This window comes from Numida meleagris, chromosome 10, assembly GCF_002078875.1.
Source record: "Numida meleagris isolate 19003 breed g44 Domestic line chromosome 10, NumMel1.0, whole genome shotgun sequence".
In the NCBI taxonomy this organism is placed as follows: domain Eukaryota; kingdom Metazoa; phylum Chordata; class Aves; order Galliformes; family Numididae; genus Numida; species Numida meleagris.
In genome coordinates, this window is record NC_034418.1 from 2630130 (window position 1) to 2652259 (window position 22130).

The window sequence follows — 22130 nt, forward strand, 5'->3', positions numbered from 1 at the left end:
TTAATGCCAGGGACAAGTGCCAAAACCCCTCTAGGATATAAGAAGTGCTTGTGTTAAGATTTTGTGGGACAGTTTGGTTTTATTTATTAACTGTAGGATATTTTTCCTCGAGCCAACACTGATGTGTGATAATATGCAAAAAATCTAAAAGCTAAAATCTTTCCAGGAAAGAGCTGTACAAGCTTCACTGATAAAGTTCTGATTGATGGAATCAATCTTCAGTCCTGTTTAAAAATGTTCAGCTGGCACTGAGTTCAGCAGGATCTGGAATGGCAGGAGATTTACCCTCAGTATCCATTTCAGAACTGGTTTTAAATCCTTTTGACATTGTTTTCTAAGAACAAAAGAGGGCAACAAACCGCTTCTGTTTGCACCTGTGTTCTGCTTTTGCTTTTTTTCAGGTTGCTGAAGTCTTGCACTGCTCCCCACCCTGCTCTCTCTCCTAGGTCTATGCATCTTGACTGACCACAATGCAAAATCATAATCACCCTGTTCTTTTTCACTGCTTACCCCTTGATCATTGTTCTTACAGGATTATGCCTGGGAACAGAGAGATCTGGTTCTGTGCTCTTGTTATTGTTCCTTTTAATGGATAAAGGTCATTCATTGCACTTTTCTATAGAGGAAGATCACCACATTTCCAAACACCTTCTAAAACCAGTACTAAACTGATTAATAACACAGAAAATACTCAAAAATTACCAAAGCACAAAGGAGTCACTCTTTTTTTTTAAGGGTGGAATAAAAATACTGATTTACAAACTTGAATTTAAAGTTACTAATAAATCTATTTAAATAAGAAAAAAAAGAAGACCAGACAGAATGCCACATTTCTTCATTGTTCACTAGTCTGCAGTGGGTGAAATTAGTTCTCATCTTGACAAACATCCTGGAAAACTTTCAAATGCCTCATGCTATTGAGTCCATATCACCACATCTGACCCCACATCTTGAACTTGTCCTGTGTCACTTCAGAACTGTCTGAAATGCTGTAGGGATCTATAAGGTAATCAATGCTGTGGAATGGGTAAGCACCATCAAGTGGTGTAATGTGTAGGGAGTAACTGAATGGCAAATTTACAGCATCTTTGTTTGCAGGTTTGAGGATCTCCAGCATGGAACTGGGGGCCTGAGCCTTTGAGTGCCCTGTTTCCAATGAGACACGCAAACCTGGGCTGACTTCTCTAAAATCAGTTCTGGTCAGCTCTGTTGGTGTTAAGAGTGAAAGACACAATGTGAAAAAACTCCATGTATTGTATCTCTGTGAGTTTCAATGAAATTGTCAAGATTAATTTTTCCCAGGATTCTGCAGCTGTTTGGAGTACAAACTGTGTGTATATATATAGCTCATCTAGTGCTTTCCCCCATTTCCAAGAAACAAAAAAAGACCAGAAAAATGTTTAATTGCTCGAAATCCCAATATTTCTTGTGAATGAGAAAGTGTTTTGTTGAAGCCTACCAAGCACTGGGCAACATTTATCCAAATAATGCCAGTGAACTCTGCTGTACAGCTGATGGTGTTTTGTATTCTGCTAAATTAAACTTGCTCTTAATATTCTTACAGATAAAAACAACAAATCTTTCAGAAGTAAGTACAGTTGCTTCAAGGTGAGAGCATTCCTCCTTATACTAATGGAGAGGCTTCAAACCACAGAAGAGGGTTTTCCATGTTACAGGCGTGAATATCTCACAACTCGAACCACCCTCATAAAAATATTGCAGTTTGGCTGTTTAGGAACCTGTAGCCCATGCCACTGTGTGGTATATCTGCAGTCACATCCAAGAGCAATGGCAGAGGAACCAAGGCTAGAGGAACTCGCTGATTGCATGCCCTACTCTGTAACCACAAGGCCATCGTCCCTGTCTGGTGCAGCAGGAGCAGAACACCAACCAGCACTAAGTGGCACATGTCATGCCTGTATGCCTTCCTCCACGCCATCCACGTGACAAGGAAAAGCAACATAAACTGGAAAAAAGACAGGATGCTTGTTTTCGGCTCTTGAATCTACCTGATCATCTGCGAGCACACAGTCTGTGAAACAGAAACACGCTTCCTGCGTTCATCTTACTGCAGCACTAAGCAGCCACTCGTTCTACTGCACCAACAGCAGCAACATGTAAAAACTTCTGTCCTTCCCCCTTCTTCCCACCTCTGACTCTTCTCCCTCCGTGGGGTCCGGAGCCGCACACCGGGGGAACTCGGCTCAGGCTGTGGCAGCGGCCCGGCACTACCGCTCTGTGGAGGAGCGGAGCCCCGCGATCCCACACTGCCGCCGCGTGGTGAAACAAGGCCGCCGCAGCAGCAAACCTGCAGGCCCTCCGCCACGAGGGCAGTGTCGGGAAGAGCACGGAGCAAATCGTCTTGACTGCGATCACACAGCGCGTGCCGGGCAGCCAGGGGATCAGGCCTAGCCAGCATGGATTCGTGAAAGGCAGGTCCTGCCTGAGCAACTTCATCTCCTTCAATGAGCAGGTCACAGTACAGGTTGTGGATGTAGTCTACCTGGACTTTAGTAAAGCCTTGGATTGCCTCCTACAGCGTTCTCCTTGCAGAAGCTGCAGCCCATGGCTTGGACAGGTACGCTTTGCTGGGTAGAAAACTGGCTGTAGGGCTGGGTCCAGAGGGTGGTGGTGAATGGAGTTACATCCGGGTGGGACCCAGTCACTGGTGCTCCTCAGGAGTCACTATTGGATCTGCTACTGTTTAATATCTTTACTGATGATTTGAATGAGGAAATTGAGCACACTCTTAGTAAGTTTGCTGATGACACCAAGTTGGGAGGAAGTGTGGATCTGCCTGGGGGTAGGAGGGCCACACAGAGAGATCTGGACAGGCTGCATCACCGGGCTGAGGCCAGTTGTATGAGCTTCGACAAGATCAAGTGCTGAGTCCTGTATTTCAGTCACAAAAATCCGAAACATCAGTACAGTGTTGGAGCAGAGTGGCTGGAGGGCTGTGCAGAGGAAAAGGATCTGGTGTGTCAATTGGCAGCCAACTGAACACATCCATGATTTTAAGTTATTACTCATCTACCACTGCCAGTGACTTCAATTCAGCTGATAATAGCAGGAGTAAAAAGATTTCTTAATAAATAAAGTAGGTAATTTTAAAAAGTGCTCTGAAGTTGAATTTCAGTCTCAACTGTGCAGGGACAGCAAGCCAATGTGGCACACTGGTTGGCTGGTAGTGTTAGTGGAATGTTGAAGCCTGCTGTGGATTAACACTGCACATATGGGTCTCCTCACATAAGTATTGCAGAGTAGGATTTATAGATCTGGAGGGCTCAGACCTGTAAAATGTGACTGTTGCTGTGATCCCCATATATACGTGTAGATCAGGAAATTCTGGAAAGATTTTTTTTTTAAAGAATGTAAAATGAAGCTCTCTTGAGAAGAATGTGACAAACTCCAACTATATTTTTCTTTTTTTTTTTAATTTTATTTTCCCATAAAATGGCTCATCAACTTCATCTCTGCTTAATGTTAGTAAAATGTGTTTACTTTTGTAAAAAATTTTTATTTGAAATGTCATGGCTGACTAAAAATCTTCGCAAAACTGTTACATCTGTGCAGCTGTCCCCTAACTTGCAGTCTCAAAAGAATTAAGTTATTTTTCTCACAAGTAAATATTTCCCATCAAAATGTTCACTGACAATATATTCTGATTCTTTCTCAGCTGAATCTTTTCCATACCTTCCTATGGCTTCACTCAAAGCTTATGTCAAATTCATTTGCAGCTACATCCTCATTTGTTCTTTATATCCTGGCACAAATAGCAAGGCCATTCTGGTTTCACAGAATTCTGAAAAGTTTTACAAAACATCTAATGCCTGCAAAATATTTCATGTTTGAGCCAAGTAATATAATCCAAATCCTTTTAGAATGCTTTGTACTTCTGCTACTTTAGCACTATGTTTGTAATACTCTTCAAAGCTAAGTGTAAAAATACCTCAGAATGTGGGATAAATAGATTATCTTACCAATATCAAGCAAACATGTACTCTGTACCATAAGTACATATATTCACTGAGCATTCATGAAAGTTTTCTTCTAAATTAGTTTCAGATGTGCCTATGAAGCTTGCTAGATCCATGGAATAGTCATGTAGTGTCAGTGTGGTGATCATAGCACCAACTGTGATATCATCCCTCCTCCAGGAAGGGTACATTAGTAGGTTTTCAGCTTATTTTATCTTTCATCAGTGAACTCAGTAAGTTTTGTCCAGCTGACCTTTTGAAACAAAAAGATATACTAAATCTTTCTGGAGAAAGAACAGATAACAGCAGTTCTGTGAGGCCTGGCAAGACCCAAGTATCTGGAGACAAGAGATCTCTTCAGCTGCTTTTTGAGAACTTCTGGTTGCAAATTATTCAGTCAAATGGAAAATATTTAAGAGTTTCTGCTCCCTTCTTCAGCTGCCAGTGCTGCTGTAAACTCAAAACCCAGTTAAAGTGTGCTTCTCTGTTTAAAAGGCTCCATAGATTATATAAATTATATTATTTGCCGTGTACCTCCTGCTCCTGTTCTGCAAATCTCACTGTTTTTACCACTGGTTTTGCTAGCACTTTTTACCTCAAACTCTTGTATTTCTTTGTATCATTTCACTTTATACCAGTTTGTTCAGCACTGCTACAGAAACTCCCTAATCCATGGGCATCTAACCTTCTGGCTTGCCTGGGCTGCACTGAGTGAAGAGGAATTGTCTTGGGCCGCATATAAAGTATATAATATAGTTAATGTATATGCATAACAGCATTTTTTTTCTATTTGTTTTTTACTTAAAAAAAAAGGAGCAAAACACCAAAGTAATGGAATATTTGACCTTTTATTTTTTTTTCTGTGAAACTAATGCATCAGTGTCTGGTTAGATAGAATTGTTTGCAGTTCTTAGTGAGTTCTCAAGGTGCTCATTAGAAATTTTTGGTGACATTTTACTCTTAGAATCATAGAAAGGATTAGGTTGGAAGGGATCTTAAAGATCATCTAGTTCTAACCCCTGCCATGGGCTGGGTGTCCCCCCTAGCTCAGGCTACCCAGCGCCCCATCCAGCCTGGCCTTGAGCACCTCCAGGGATGGGGCACCCACAGCTCTCTGGGCAGATGTGCCAGGACCTCATCACCATCTGAGTAAATAATTTCTTCCTAACATCAAATGTCAGTTTCCTCTCCTTTAGTTTACAGCCCTTGTCCTATCACTATCAGACCAGCTAAGAAGTCAATTCCCTTCCTGCTTATAAGCTCCCCTCAAATACTGGAACACCACTGTGAGATCTTCCTGGAGCCTTCTCTCCCCAGGCTAAACAAATCCAACTCCTTCAACCCTTCTTCATAGGAGCGGTGCTTCAGCCCTCTGATCATCTAAAAGGTTTCCTCTGGACCTGTTCCAAAAGCTCCACATCTTTCCTGTACTGGGGGCCCCAGACCCGGACGCAGTACTCCAGGTGGGAGTTTATAACTCTTCCAAGAAACGAGGTAACACAATGGAAGAGGGACCAAACTTGCAGAAAAGGCAGCAAGATAAAAATAACAACCACACAGCATAGCTCAGCAAAGGAGATGATGTTCTCAACACATGAACTGCCTGTTAGGGCCAGAAACAAACTGTCAGCCCTCTGCTCTATTTCTTTAATCTGTGATATTCCTGTTATGGTTTTGTGATTTTTGTTGTCGGTATTCCACATCATTACATCATGTAAGGTACGGGCAGTTAAAGAGTTAATTCCCTGGTTTCTGCAAACTGCCTTTTTTGGTGTGGCTCTCGGAGGGGGAGGGGAGGAGCTGCACTCCCCAGGGGTCTTTGCGTTGGAGGGGAGGGGGTGTGTGAAGCCGCCTGGGAGACGCGGGGTCTGTTCCTTCCTGCCCGGCGGAGCAAGCACGTGGTCCTTCTGCAGTTTACTGTGTAAGATTTTCAGTTTGTAAACTCTCTGGTACAATTCTACTAGCCTCATTTTGATATATTTAGTAAAATTAGTTGTTCCTCCTCAGATTGGTGCCGCTGTTTTTGTGTTAGATCCGTCTACAAGTCCCCTGCTTTTCCCCTCTTCCCTTTGTTTTCCCAGGTTGCGGCTCCGTGGCTTCTCTGCCGCTTTAGCCGCCGGACCGCCCGGGGCCGGCCCCTACCCGCCAACAATTTTTTTTTTTCTTCCTCTTTGCTCATTTTTTTTTCTTTCGGGCCTGTCCCCCTTGTCACGGACGCATACCCTTAGATAATACCGTGACAATTCCTTATTTTCTGCTGTATGTATGCAATACTGGCAAGCCTCTTGAGTTTAATCTTGTAAAGAGAACCTATAAAAAAGAAAAATGATTATGCTACAGTATACGTGTTGTTAATTAATGCTGAAAAGGACAGTTTTTGCTTTTAGTTGAATCTGAAAATAGGTTCCAGGTTCTCAAAATGGAAGTGGATATTTTGCAAGCCTGGCTACAACAATTTACCAGAAAATCCCACTGATGAAACAACAGGAAAAAGATTTAACCACATTTTTCACAACATTGAAAGGGTTAGAGAAAGAAGCAGTGGTAATGTGGTGTGCTGGACAAAATGAAATTACGCTGGGGTGCAAGAAAGCAAAATAAAACCTCCATCCCTGGAGGTTTTAAAAAAAAGAGTAGATGTCATACTGAGGGACATGGTCTAGAGTGGTCACAGGCGTGGGTTGATGGTTGGACTCAATGATCTTAGTGGACTTTCCAAACTTAATGATTCAATGACTCCACGATTCTTGTGTATATAGCACTATGAATTTAGTTTATTTAAAGATAAGCCAAGCTTTTCATTCACAGAAGCTGCAAAGGGAGCTTCCTGGATCCTCCTCCATCTTCCAAGCAGCACAGAGCCCAGAGGACAGCTGTCATAAGAAGTCACCCACAGTGTTGTCTGAGCACCATGCTCATGTCAAATCTGATTCTTCTTATCCCTGCTGTGATTTTACATAATGACCAGAGCTACTGTTGCACAAGAACAAAGCCTGTATCTCTGTGAGTCTTAGCAGATTGCAGTGCATTAACTCCTAGTTTAGGAAGAAGATAAATCATATGAAGCCTATTAGAAACCATTTAGAGAAGCCTATTTTCTTCAGATTCTTCCCTCATGGGTTTTCACTTGCTGAAAAAGTTCCTCTAAATAAATTAAGACTGTTTCCTGTAGAAGGACATCACAGACATGAAACTTGCAGTGTCTGTGAAACAGTCCCTGTGGTAGGAGAAGAAAAAAAAAATAAAAAACTTTTCCACCAGTGTGTCATAATTTGCTTTTTTGGGAGATCACCAAAAAGAAGGAGAAGAAACTGAGCATTAACATTAGAGACAACAGGCTGACAGGCCCATTTTACCTCTTTGATATAGTTTTGTGACAACAGCTGTTATATGTAATTTAAAACTTAAACATTTTAAATCTGACAAAGTTAAAGTTTAGCTGAAAATTTCCTTGCTGGTTCTCTGCATCTTGCTCTGGAGCCTGGAGAGAACAGGCACTCAAAGATATGTATCTCTGTTCTAGACAACCTCATATCCTTACAAAGTCATGAGCACAAGACTAGGCAGACTTGAAGATGCTAGTAAAATAAATATATATGTTCATGACAACGTACAGGATTCATTATATGATGATATTTGAGCGTGGTCTTTTTGGTATGAAGAAAGCCAGCTGCTAGTGATGCAAGGGCATGTGCAGACCTGAGCGAACTGTGGAAATCCCCATTTTAGATAGTGATAATAGTCTTTAGAATCATGATTAGAATGCAGAGATTTTCTTATGCAAGAACTTGGTTGCTCAACCATGAATACACCCGTATTTATTTTTTTCATCATTTTTATTATATTGTTGTTTGTGTGTATCACTTCTTAATCTGGAGGTAACAACAGACAAATCTCTGGAAACAAGCAGCCTCAGCAAAAAAGCAAACAATTCAGGCAATAATATTTTGCTCAGTATTTTATTTGAATATTATATGTATGATAAACTTTCATAGAGAAAATAATCACAAAGAGGCTCTCCTTCAGATTTCATCTCCAATGACTTTCTTACCTGAATGTGTAGGTAGCTAACCAGACTCACCCTGAGTCCCTCATTTATATAATAAAATCCACCAGATTGTAGCAAATGCTAAACACTTAACATATACAGCAGCTTAACAATGGCAGCCCCAGCATAAAAGTGAGAGGAAAAAGCAAGCAAACAAAACCAAACAAAAGAACCCACCAACAAGATCCCGCAGTTCATTCTTTTTAGTGAAGATTTCTCTTTTTTTTTTCAACAGTTCAGTGCTTATAATGTGGTTGAAACTCTTTAGTATGTCACTTTTGTTCTTAGAACTACGTTTCAGTTATTTTGCAGAAAGTGCTTTCCAAACACCAAAGAGCTGTGCTTACACGATCTGCAGTTTTATTCTCTGCATCAGAGAATAGTGCTACCTAGTGCTACCAGCTTTTCCAGTCAAGCAATTATTCAGGAGACCAGTTTAAGGGAAATGTTTTTAAATGTGTATTTTAATCATTCATTTGCAGAGGTCACTTCCACCTGGATGACTAGATATTTTTGTTGAGAGCGTCCTACAGATAATGCTTGGTTTTCTTACAAACTCCTGGGTCTTTAATGAACACATTTTCAAAAGGTTTTGATTTTGCAGCAATGAAATGAATGCTGAATCTCATACTTCACCTCCTGATTACTGCAAGACCTGTTAAAACTGCCAGGGCTGATGTTTTCATTAATAACTTTGAAAGCATCAAGGTTCCATAAGTAGACCTTCACTCATAAAAACAGCTGTTTTTCTTTAGGTGCTCTCACATTCCACTGCTTATGTGATTTATGGATTCTAGCGCAATTAAAAATGTCATATGTTGACAAAGGCTTCTTTGAACTGCACACTTGCAGTTCAAGACTGTTGGGAAATAAAGGTAAACTCTTTTTTTTTACAAACTTTGTGTTAGTTGGCTGATTTCCACTAAGGAAAAGGAAGTACTCATCTCCTGGGGTGCTGGAGTTGATTCTAGTTTAGTGTGCTAATGACCAAATTCAAAGAATGTGAGCTCAATAAGGTTGGTTTCAACAGAGCAGTTTCACCATAAGCAGAGACAACTGAAAGTCCATTGACGTTTACTGGAGCAATTCACAGTTCTTTTTTCATATCACTAAATGCGAGAGGACTACAGATAGACTTGATTATATAAACATTTAAAAGGAAATCAATAGCAATTTGCATCTTTCAGATGCTTTTAACACATCTGTTGTTGAAGATTTGAAGGGGAAAAGATAAAGCTTCACAATGGAAAAGTGTAAACGAAAGCCAGAAAAAGTACCATAGTCATAATGCATTCACTGGGCAAAGGAGAATGTAAAAAGATCTAGGAAAGAAAAGCCTGACCTACTGACAAATATTTGTTACTGTTGAACTTCACACAGAGACCCATCTAATGCCTGAAGAATGGGATCAGGAGTTGGTGGGGTAAATTAATTTGCAGACAGGCTGATATAAAAAGAAATGGGTGGAAGGAGATTGGTGGTAGGTGGGATTATGACAGGTGGTGGAAGGATTATGACTAAAATGGGGGAATGAAAAGGAGAAAGTGAAGAATGAGTGGGAAAGAAAAAGGTGAAAGGACAAGGATAAAGTATGATTTTCCAGCTAGATTCAAGTATTGCCATGAGACCCAAAGATTATATGCTAATCTCCATACAAGAACTGGGGAGAATAAATTAGGAAAGAAGATCACGAAATGACTGAGACAACACAGCAGTCAGTAAAAATGCAGAGGCCTCATCCTGTTGCCTCGTCCCTCATATGCTGTAAGTTTCTGTAGGAATAATTTGTGGGCTGTACCCATTTGTTTAGGGCTGCTGACTGAAAATCCTTACTTGGATACCAACCCCCCCACCATTACTAAAGGTAAATGGCATCTAGAGCAGTATTTATTCTAAGACAGCAGGTAGGATCAAGCAAATTGAAGAGCTTGCATTTTGCTTAGTATTCGCGAAGGCTTTGAAAGTCTGCTCATGTTCTCCTGTGTCCCTATGCTACACCTTGACAGGAAGATCCGCCATCCAGGATTCTGTCATTTCACCATGAGCCTTCCTGGAACTCTTTATCTGCATGTATGTAGTTGATCTGGAGGTTCAGCGTTTCTCCACCCTGTCTTAATACTGAGTAGTATGTCATGATGTTATGACCAATCATAAACTGTTGGGATGTGGACTAGTGTGCCTTTTCACAAAGCGCTTAACAGTCTAGGAAAACACTGTCTTATTGTTCACAATTACAGGAATTATAAATTGTATGATACTTGTTTAAGATTCCACTATTAAAAAAAAAAAGTGTTAAAAAGCATTAATAAATTTATGTGGTGCCCTTAATTAGCAGAGGTGCTAGGCACTGTTAATTTCATAGAACCTACCTTCAGCCAGTAGTTGTGATACTTTTGTTTAGTCATTTCCTTAATGACAGGTTGAACTCATGATTATTTTCCAAAATAGCATGGCATGAGTGTTTGAAGAACTAACTGTCTTTAAAATAAATAAAAGAATAAAAGAAATGGGAAGCTCTAGTTTATCTGCAAATTCATGGAGTGGATAGCATGATATTGTATCTTGACATATCACCTTAGAATGGGCAAGATTTGTGCCAGTTTGGAGTCCTTTTTTCTGAAGCAGTACAATTATATCATTGGCTACACATGGGCACTCCAGCATAAGTTTTGTGAAGGTGAAATAATGAACACTTGAATCCCACAAACTTGAAGCATAACAAACATTTAAAAATTCACATCTCACAAGAGATCTTGAAGATACAAGGAGCAAAAGAATTGGCACCTCAGAACCTACGTTTCCAAAAGTTATTCTACACAGAACTGGTATAACCAGATTGAGAAATGATGATGGGAGCTCTCCCATCCAATATCAAAGTGCATTGTTCACTGAATATGCGTCAGAGGCCTTGGTATTTGGGTCATCTGAATGCTTCAGTCTCCTAATACTGTGTCATTCTTCTGTTGTGCATCCTTGCTCTATTAATACCTTGTCTTATGTTGCGGCTTTCCTTCAATGCTGCTACTATTAAAGTTCCCATTTTATTTTACATTTAAATGCAACTAGATTCATTCTGATTATTATGGGGGTGGAGGCCTGTAAATCACTCCTGTCCTAAACCACGATGTTCTGTTGACATCATCATTATTCCTACTTTCAGGATGTTAAGACCAAACACGTGTTTGCATTTCCTTTATATTGTCTTAGCTTGCAAGTGAGCCACAAAAGCAAGTGAAAAAGCAGGTGCTCTGGTTCTTTGTGCATTGCTATGGGTAAGTTTTAAAAGATATTCTTTGGGCACTTTAAATAGCTTAGAAGTTTTTTCCACCGTTTGTTCCTTGAAATATCAAAGGATAAAACTTTTGTTTCTGTCTTTCGACGTGAACAAACTGAACAAATATGTATATGTGAAATAATAAGCCGTCTCTTAATTTTTCTTGCAGTTAGATACTGTCTTCTGTGTGCATTTCCAATCATGCTGTAATGGTTGCATTCACTCAGTGAATATGGAATCCTGCAAACACTGACATACTGATCATCGTACGTGCTCTTCAGATTACCTCCTTGTTCATTCTTGTTCCCTCTTGCACATGGTTCAGGATCTCACTGTCATTCCCTGTCCTTGACAGCAGTGCACAGTCACCCTTGTCATACTTCTCCAGTATCCATTCATTCAAGTATCTATATGGCAATGGGTGAAATCTGTGCACAGATTACAAAGGTTTAGTAGGTCTATCATACCAATTAATCCTTGCTCGAAGGCTTTATTTTGAGTATTTTCCCCAGTTCAAAACAAAACAAAGTAAGAAACAACAACAACAAAACAACCTACTTCTCAGAGTCAAATTAATCTTAATTTTTTCAAAAATTTTGTCTAAATACTGCATAAGATGGTCCTTGTTTGATCCTACAGAGATGTGCTCCTTGCCCAGTATTTATAAATTTCCAGGATAATGTGAGAGGCTTTAAATTTCCCTGGGTAAATTAAGTATAGATAAAATGCTAGTAAACTTCCTTAGCAATTAACATGTTCAGTAGCGAGAAATGTTTAATTAATTCACATCTGCACTAGAAAATGTCCTGTTTCTGTTTTCTCCAAATATGGATAAAAATGACACTTTAGAATTGGTATTGATTTTTTTAAGCTGAAAGCAATACTGGAGAGCAGTAATCAGATGTGGAATTGTTCCAGCACTTTACTTCCCCAGCACGTGACACTCTAAAAATACAGAAGTAACTGACTATTTCTGTCGAAGAATTTTGAATCATAGAATCATAGAATTAGCTAGGTTGGAAAAGACCTACAAGATCATCCAGTCCAACCATCCACCTACCACCAATAACCCCACTAAACCATGTCTCTCAACGCTATATCTAAATGTTTCTTGAACACCTCCAGGGACGGTGACTCAACCACCTCCCTGGGCAGCCCATTCCAGCGCCTGACCACTCTTTCAGAAAAGTAGTACTTCCTAACATCCAGCCTGAATCTCCCCTGGTGCAACTTGAGGCCACTCCCCCTTGTCCTGTCACTAGTTACAAGAGAGAAGAGGCTGACCCCCAGCTCACTACAACCTCCCTTCAGGTAGTTATAGAGAGCGACAAGGTCTCCCCTGAGCCTCCTCTTCTCCAGAATGAACAATCCCAGCTCCCTCAGCTGCTCCTCATCAGGCCTGTGCTCCAGACCCCTCACCAGCTTCGTTGCCCTCCTCTGAACACGCTCCAGGGTCTCAATGTCTTTCTTGCAATGTCTTTCTTGCAATGTCTTTCTTGCAGTCTTGTTTTAAATTAAGTCCTTTGAATTTTCTACAAAGCTTTCCCTAAGAAGTTTCTTTAATTAACTGTAGGGATTTTTACCAGCAGTCATTCTGCTGTAGTAGAGTCTGAGTCTGACAGGCTAATATCCTAAATAAGGGAAAACATTATTAATGAGTGTTTGATAGAAGTGTAGACTATAGACAACAATGGAGGTATTGTTGATATATTGAAGTCAAGGGGAAAGTGTATCCAGTGTCTAAAGCAACTTGCTGCATTTCCTGCCTTCTATAGGACCTTTTTTTGCCCCCTTGTTCACCTTTGTCTCATTTCGCTTGTACTAATTCGACTTTCAGAAGGGTGTGCTGAACAGAGAAAGTTGCTGCTGTTTGGATAGCTTCAGCTTTCAGGAAATAACACATTGTGCATGAAAGTACGCTCACACTTCCCACTTGCAGTGTGCTTCCTCTCAAGCTCCTGAGCCCTAGCCACATGATTTTTAGATAAAAGGGACTTTCCCAGCATCATAGGAGGATTAGGTAATTGTCTGACGAATTTTCCCCTCTCTGCTTGGGGGTGAAAGTTTGGTCCAAACCCACAGGTTGTCATTGGCTGAAGCTGTTTTTAAAGGTGAGCTGTACATAAAGGCACTCTGCGAGGAGTGGGAAGTTTGAATAGACGTGGTCAACCAAAATGACTGCTTTCTTCTAAAGTTTCCTCCCTTCACCTAGCAATCCCAGCTTTCAGTATCTAAGTATAAGCCCAAAGCCTAGCAGGAGCACAATTAGGCCTTACAAAGTTGTCACTGAACTACAGCTATTCTGGACATTTGGCATTTTCTAGCCTAGCCTCCTGCTCAAAGCAGGAGTACTGACAGTGCTCAGTCAGATCAGCAGCTGCTTTGCCCAGATGAATCCTGAAAATCTTACAGGATAGAGGCAGTAGGCTTGAGTGGTCCATTCTAGTGCTGCATTACCCACCTGGTAGAAAAGCTTGTTCTGGTTTGAACCTCAGAGGTAGAAACACCTTCCTCTGCCACTGATGGTAATCTGCCCCTATGGAGAAGAATTTGACTCTTCAAAGCTGATCTTCCACTAGTTGTAGACTTGCAGTATACCACCCCTTTAACCTCCTTCTTTGCCTAAGACTAGTTCGTTCCCTCAACCTGCTCTCTGTGCTGCATGATCTAGGGCCCCAGACAATCTAGGTACTGTCTACTGCATCCTCTCCTATTTCTCAGCATATTTCTTAGAACCATTTTTGAGTACTGAAGCATAATGAATTCTCTCACTATGACTGTACTTCTAATAATAGTCCTGTATGCAATTTGCTCCATTTGTGATGAGAGCATGCTGTTCGTTCATCATCAGCTTAGCTTCCACTGTAACCCCCATATCCCCTTCAGCAGGGCTATTTGTCAGCCAGTTCATCTTTATTCCTTTGCAAATGAATGTTACCCCTACGCTTACTTATCCCCTAACAAAACAATGGCAATTTTCATCCTGTTTTAAGATCAAGGTGACTTACAATGTTTAAGGGGATTTTATAGCTGGGATATTGGGTGAATCGACTGCAGAGATGAGCACTGGCTGCAAAATCTGTGTACAGCTCCAAACACATCTATGATTGGACCTGATACAATGTAGTATTTTTCAGTGTTATATAGTCTTTCTTGTCCCCTTGATGTTCCTCATTGTGGGGGAAAAAAAAAGCAATAATTTGACATCTTTTTCTGTCTCATTTATTACAGGCAGCTAACAAATCAGCCAGGAGTTACAAGAGCTGTAGTCAGAAAGGAGTTACAGTGCGTATATCCTGCCAGGAAATTTTAGATGTTTGCTGGCAGCCAATGAAAGGAGAGATAAACAATGCTGCTGACTCATGAGCAGGAAAGCTCTGACTGCATTCAAAGCAGACTCGCACTGGGTATCTGCAGCAGTATCACTACAACACTGGTAGTTTTTATGCTCGTATTTCTGAAGGTAAGTTGCTATTTACTTCCAATTTCTTCTACTTGGGCATTTGAATATTAGCTTAACTTAGAAGAGTTTCTCACATGCTAAGAAAAACATCTTCACTACAAATTACTTGTTAGAGTTACCTTTAAAGTTAGAAACTTAAAATAAATATAGGAAATAGGAAAATATTAGGAAAAACTCCTCTGCTGCATGGCGCTGTCAGAGGCTGCCCAGGGGGTTGGAGGAGTCACCGTCCCTGGAGATGTCCAAGAGCCATGGGGATGTGGCACTGGAGGACGTGGTCAGTGGGCATGGTGGAAGCGGGCTGGGGTTGGTCTTGGGGATCTGAAAGGTCTTCTCCAACCTTATTGATTCTGTAACTCTATGAAATGGTTTTATAGTAATCTCCCTCCTGCCCCTTGCCACTCGAACTAGGGGATGATGACAAAGTTTTTAAATAATGCAAAAAACTTTGAAAAAATTACAAAAAAACCCAAAACATTTTGTGATTTGATAATAAGATTTGAATTGGGTCCAAAAGGAAAAACATTCAGAAGAGCAGAACTATTGGAAAAAATACCAAACTTAGCACCTGGGAGTTAGAGTGAGGCTTTATTGTCTGTAACTTCATTTAACAGTACCATATTCCATTATTAGTCCCTCCAACTATTGTAGCAGCCTTATTAGAGTCCTGGATAAATAATAGATCCTCCATTTTGGTGCTAAAATCAAGTCAGTCTGAGTTCAAGTGTGGAAGCAGATGTACAAACCCAGATAGAGGAACAATATTTCTCAATGTGATGTGGTTTGTAACAAAGATTGAATTGGTTTTCATTTTTTTTTTTACAAATCACTAGCTAAATTAGGTTTTGCAAATCAAGAACAGGAGCTGCTGATAGCTTTTCTTTTTATCTAAATAGTGAATTAGCAGTAGCTTAAAAACTGTTACAGCTTTACTTGATTCCATTTTAAGTAGAAAGAGAAACATTCAGGAATTGTTTATGTCCCATATTCATTATAGGCGCGTCTTTGTACTATGTTTGGAGTTCTGAGTAAATTATTTTGATTATTTAGAAGTTTGTTTTATTGTGCAGCAATATGAGACATATTTTTTTTCCTGCCAGCCTTCTGATTGCCTCATTTTTACTTAGGTTTTGTAGATTTGCATGGTTTATCTCTGCAATTTATGAGAAAAGTGGCTTATCTGGAAATTTATATTAATTCAGAGAAACCTTTTCTAAGTTTATGAGATGACTAACTTGTCTTTCAGTGTCATATCTAAGTCAAATATCTAAGGTAGTGATTGATTTCAAATGACAATAATTTAAAGAAGTAAATAGTTCAACTGTGCTGTCATATTAAAATCAAATACTGTTTAAGCTGAGGTGGCCAATCAGCTGTTGTACTTTTATTTACATTTTGATTGTAGTTAGATGAGATATTGAACAATTGCCCTTTTTTTTTTCATGAAAAACAGTGAAACTCTTTCTTTCTGGCGTTTAATTGTTAGATTCTAATTTGTTGTCCACATAATTCAGTATCATTTTAAAACATATTATTAATAATAGCAATATATTTCAAAATGATCAGATAGAAATAAAAAAGCAATTATTTAGCACCTCGCAGCCCTGGATGGCAAGTTATGTCCTGAGCACTCTTCTGCAGTTAGTGTAACTTCCCTATATTTGTAAGGAAGATCTGACACCAAGTGGTAAAGGGAAGGCTTTAGGATTGGGATAGGGTTATTCAGTAAGTAAGAGGTGGCACAGTGTCAATGTGCTTTGGCAGCAGTGACAACAAGCAGGCCTAAGAACTTTTTTCTGTGATTCTTTTCCCCAATCCAGCCATCAGGATATGGCCAAACCATTGCCTATAGTAGCCCAGGAGGATTTGGTTAGCTTTACCTTGGCCAGGACAGGCTCAGGCTTTGCACTGAAAGCCTTTCATATTTCGTGGAACACTCACATCTCTGTGAAGCTGCTGACCAGCCAGAACACTATGGAGAGGTACTTATCTCGTTTGGCCTGCTGCCTATCTTACCAGAACCAGTCATGGCATGCCTAGGTTCATCCAGTCCCTGAACATCTCTCCATTCCTAGAAATCCCCACTCATCAAGAGGCAGCTTGGAGGCAGTTATACTGAGAAACAAGCTATACATATTTTCTTTTTTTTTTCTTTTCCAAATTTATAAAAGCAGAGCTTATTCCTGAAGTCATTATGTCTACTATAATGATGTCTGCAGACCCTGAGCAGTGCTACTTGGCATGCCATGCATGGTGTTACATTTTCTGGAGGACCTTGAAGAGATTTCACTTGAAGTTTGTTTAAACCGGCAAGTACACGTGAAGGAGCAGTGTGGTAGGAAGAGGGAGGGATACATGTCAGGGTTACAGGGCAGGGAGATACGTGTACGTGTACAAGTTACAAAACCAAACCACAGTAGCTGCTGAGCTCCACCTAGCTGCTGCAAAATTCCAGTGTGGTGACAGAGGTACAGAAAGTTTCCAAGAATACCCCAAGACTGTTGATGAAGCGAGATGAAGGTATTTTAGGGAATGCACTGTCTTGAAATAGTGATGTGCAACAATGAACTAGTTAAAACTAGTTAGCTGAGAATTTTGCAATTCAGGTGGCTTTCGTTAGAAGTAAAATTCAAATGGCCTTCTGGAATACATAGTGTTCAATTTCATTCATTATGAAGACGGGAGGGAAAAAAATTTCAGATTAACAACAGTAAAATATATTTGAATTCTGACAGCATTTGCTCTTTGAAGTATCACTGTCAACTTAAATGGTCAACTGAAAAATACTTAATCTGTAATGTTTGAGCAATGTCACTTCTTTTTAGGCAATTGAAATCCAGAAATGCTATAATCTGATCCAGTGTTATTTGTTTAGTATCCTGGTTTAAGAAAAAAAAGAAGTTCTTTCCATCTCCTATCCACATTTTCTTTAAAAGAAACAAATAAATAATAATTCCATGAAGTCACAATAGTCAGCATTTTACTTTATTTTGGAATTTAACATGCTATGGTGATTTAGAATCATTTCCCTTAAACTTGCTTCCTAAGACTAAAGCCTGTTATCTGCTTTTATCCCTCCTATTGTTCAGATATCTTGTTTGCATTACACAGAGTACAGGAAAACAGGGAGACTAAGCTGGATTCTGCCCCACGTGTAAAACTTTCATCCATGCGCTGCTGATAAATGCTTAGATTTGTGGAAGCAGTGTTATTTCAGGTGGGGCTGTAACTTATTTCCAGTGACTGGTTTTCAGTGATATGAATCAGCAAATATAAGAAACTGAAGTCTGCTGACTTAGAATAATGAGAATGAGTTCTAGATTTGCTGCTTATATCAAGTCTGAATTCAGCTTGATTGATTTATGTCATGTTTTGACATGGTCCCATCAAAGATGCAAGGAATGTCTTAATTTCCTTGTTTATGCAGGTCTCACTAAAAGCAAAAAAACAGTTGCCGAGGACAGTATGGGGAAAAACTTGATTTTTTAAAACGCAGCATTTTGTGTCTTTCTCCTCCCTTTGAATTCCAAATCCGGTTTCAAACTGTGTTCTTATGTTCATAAAATCATAGAATTACAGAATCACAGAATGTTTAGGTTGGAAGGATATTAAAGCCCACCTAGTTCCAACCCCCTAGCCTGACCCTGATCACCTCCAGGGATGGGGGCACCCACAGTTCCCTGGGCAGCAGTGCCAGGGCCTCGCTGCCCTCTGAGTAAAGAATTTCCTTCTAACATCAAACCTAAATCTCCCCTCTGTTTAAAGCCATTCCCCCTTGTCCAGTCACTGCCAGACCATGTAAAAAGTCAGTCTCCCTCCTGCTTATAATCTACCTTCAGGTACTGGAAGGCCACTGTGAGGTCTTCCTGGAGCCTTCTCTTCCCCAAGCTAAATAAACCTTCAATGTTTCTTCATAGGAGAGGTGCTCCAACCCTTTGATCATCTTCATGGCCCTCCTCTGGACCTGCTCCAACAGCTCCACATCCTTCTTGTACTGGGGGCCCTAGGCCTGGACACAGTACTCCAGATGGAGCCATACAAGGGCAGAGGAGAGGGACACAGTCCCCTCTCTCTCCCTGCTGCCATCCCTCTTTTGATGCAGACCAGGATGCAGTTTGTATTAATGCATCCAGAGTTCTTTCACATTATGTTAAAAAACACACTACACAAGGTATTGCTTAATTTTCTTGTAGTTGTTTGGAAGATGATACAGTACTGATTTTAGTGGTAGAATTATATTAGCCTGTGTTCAACCACATGGTTCTCTGCCACTTGCCTTTGCTATTTGTTACAGGGAATGGACATTGCTGCTTCAGGATATAGCAAATATCAGATGCTGTAAGTCGGAACATCTCCTGCCTTCTCTTGGGATTTACTGCTACCAGAGACTTGTGGGGATAGTGACTGAGTGGATGATCAATGGATCCCTCCACTCACTCATCCACGAGGTATGTAAGAGAGGTTATCTTTTGTGATAAAACTAACTATGAGCTAAGCCAAAAGAGAACAAACAGCATGTAAGTTACGGACAGTAATCACAATCAGAGTCAGTCTGCTATTTGATTCAGTGTTGTATTTTTGTTTACTGTCAAATGAAAATGTGAATAGTAATGGTTTCACCCTACACAAACCCGTACTTTGTGTTCTTTAGCATCAACTGTACCCAGATCTTCCATTTCCCTTACTCATAAGGATCCTGTCATATGTGGCTGAAGGGCTGCATTACCTTCACAGCCTCCAGCCTGCTGTCTGCCACTGCAGCCTGAAACCTTCCAGTGTCCTTTTGGATGCACAGTACAGAGCCAAGGTGGGAATTCTTAGCCTACACCTTGCTAACATAAAATTCAGTGATTGTCCTGGTGCTGCATGTGTTTACTCTAACAACCAACATTTAGTTCTGAAACTGAGGCACTGTTACTAAAACTTATGTTTTCACCCATCTCTGTAGATAACAGTTTATGGTCTAACCAACTGGAGGCATCAGAAACAGAGGTCAGACCTGCAGAACTGTCAGAGAAAATGCCAGGGTTTAGTGTACGTCCCCCCTGAAATACTTGAAGGAGGTTCTCCTTCACATGAAGGTGATATTTACAGGTGAGACAGATTTCTGAGAGGAATTAATACCTTGACCTTCTCTCCTGCAGAAGCACATGACTTAGGTGTACTATTTACTGGGTAAAAAGCTGGCTGGATAGCTGGTCCTGGAGAATTGTTGGTGAATGGAATCAAATCCAGCTGGCAACAGGTCATGAATGGTGTTCCCCAGGGGTCACTATTTGGGCTGGCAAGGTTTAATATCTTTATTGATGATCTGGATGAGAGAATTGAGTGCAATCTCACTAAGTCTGTCGATGACACCAAGTTGGGGGGAAGTGTTGATCTGCCTGAGGGTAGGAGGGCCCTTCAGAGAGATCTGGACAGGCTGGATCAGTGCGCTGAGGCCAATTGTATGAGCTTCAACAAGACCAAGTGCTGAGCCCTGCGTTTTCATCACAACAACCCATGCAGCACTTCAGGCTTGAGGCAGAGTGGCTAGAAAGTTGTGTGGAGGAAAAGGATCAGGGGGTGTTGGTTGTTGTTTGGCTGAACGTGAGACAGCAGTGTGCCTGGGTGGCCAGGAAGGCCAGCAGCATCCTTGTTTGTATAAGAAATAGTGCAGCCAGCAGGAGCAGGAAAGTGATTGTCCCTCTGTGCTGCACTGGTGAGGCTGCCCCTCAAGTGCTGTGTTTAGTTTTGGGCTCCTCACTACAAGAAAGTCATTATGCTCTGTATCATGTCCAGAGAAGGGCAACAAAGCTCTGAAGGATCTGGAGCACAAGCCTCATGAGGAGTGGCTGAGGGAGCTGGGATTGTTCAATCTGGAGAAAAAGAGATCTCATTGCTCTCTACAACCCCTAGCAAGAGGTTGTGGTGAGGTGGGGGTTGGCCTCTGCTGTTACTGGAATTAATTTCAGGAAGAACTGTTCATGCTCAGATAAAAATGAAGCTTTTATCTCAGTGGTGTCCCACTGAGGAGGTTCTGTGGAATCTGCTGAAATAATCTACTGAGCCACTCAATTAATCATTCCTCTAGCTTAAGGGATTTATACAAAGGAGGAAGATTATCTACTGTCACATGTCTGTTTTGGAACTGTAATATATTTTTAGCTGCCTCAGTAATGAGACAACCTCAGATTGCAACTTCTGTCTGTATGGACATGTATCTTTATAATCAACTTATAAAGAACCCATGCTCTAACGTTATAGGTAACTTTTAAGTAGGACACTCTTCTCTCACAGTTTTTATGGAAGTAACAAATTAAACTTCTTCACTGCCACAGGGTCATGCACTGAGTCAAGCAATGCACACGCTTGAGGACTGTAAACAGTGAGGCTCGTCTATCATTTTTCATAAACACTAGATTTTTGCACAGCAAGAGTGGAGGTTTATTTTCATTCATTTCCAACTTGTAAATCTTATTTAATTTAAGATGCCCAGATATAACTCAGTGCATGAGATAGGTGCATGTCTAGACAGCAGAGCAGTAAAGAAAATGAAGGATCATATGTGAAATAATGCTTAGCTGCATGTAAACTACATGTACACCCACACTGTTACATTAATATTTTCCTAGATAGCATTTAAGTAAAAGCACTCCAGATTTTATGTGGAAATCTGGCAGAGGAGGGAGTTTACACCGTGTGGTTCAGCACTACAGCAAGATATGAGTATGTAGTTAAGTTTATCCTAGAACTGCTTCTTCCCCTACAGGTTGCTTTGCTTCCAACTCATCTGTAGTCTGCTTTCTCCCTCCTAGCAGATTCCTTGCTTCTGCCTCTGATCTTCAGACTGAGAGGTTTTTAATCAAATAAATGTGTTTTGGACCATCTGAGTTGTAGATTATACACATAGATTATGGTATCACTGGAATACTTCTTAGGACATTAGAAAAGAAAAAAAAATACTTGGAACTCCAGCAAAATTTGCTGCAAGAAAACAAACACAGTGGGTCAGAAGCAAGTTTTTGATAGGTTAACTGACTGATATGCTGTGAGTACGTAATGTAATATCCAGCTTTCTCAGTTGCTATTTAGATTACTCGAAAACAAAACAAAAATGATGGAGAGAGGAGAACAGAATGTTTTGAAGTTCACAAAAGCAATTGTAGTTAACAAACAACTTGAAAAATGTAATCCTCCTGAATCCTATTTAAATAACATTAACTTGATTTATTGTATTATAAGAGCTGTTCGGTTGAAAACTGAAGCATAATAATGCAGGAGAAAGGAGCTCTTCAGATTAAGAATGATTTGGATAGGTTTAGGAAAACTCCTTTCTTAAATCAGTAAATGTGCTCTGTGAAATGATGGGAACATAAGTATTGATTC

At 40.4% G+C, this 22130-nt stretch overlaps 1 protein-coding gene across 1 annotated transcript in view; it reads left to right on the top strand.

Moving 5' to 3' along the window:
• LOC110404370 (receptor-interacting serine/threonine-protein kinase 2-like) overlaps nt 2311-22130 on the top strand; it is a 30504-nt gene continuing 10684 nt past the window's right edge. The window contains 7 exon segments of the mRNA XM_021408567.1: nt 2311-2578; nt 14531-14762; nt 16937-17071; nt 19057-19210; nt 19414-19569; nt 19711-19856; nt 20136. Coding sequence (XP_021264242.1) covers nt 17004-17071; nt 19057-19210; nt 19414-19569; nt 19711-19856; nt 20136 — 525 coding nt within the window. The 5' untranslated portion in view covers nt 2311-2578; nt 14531-14762; nt 16937-17003.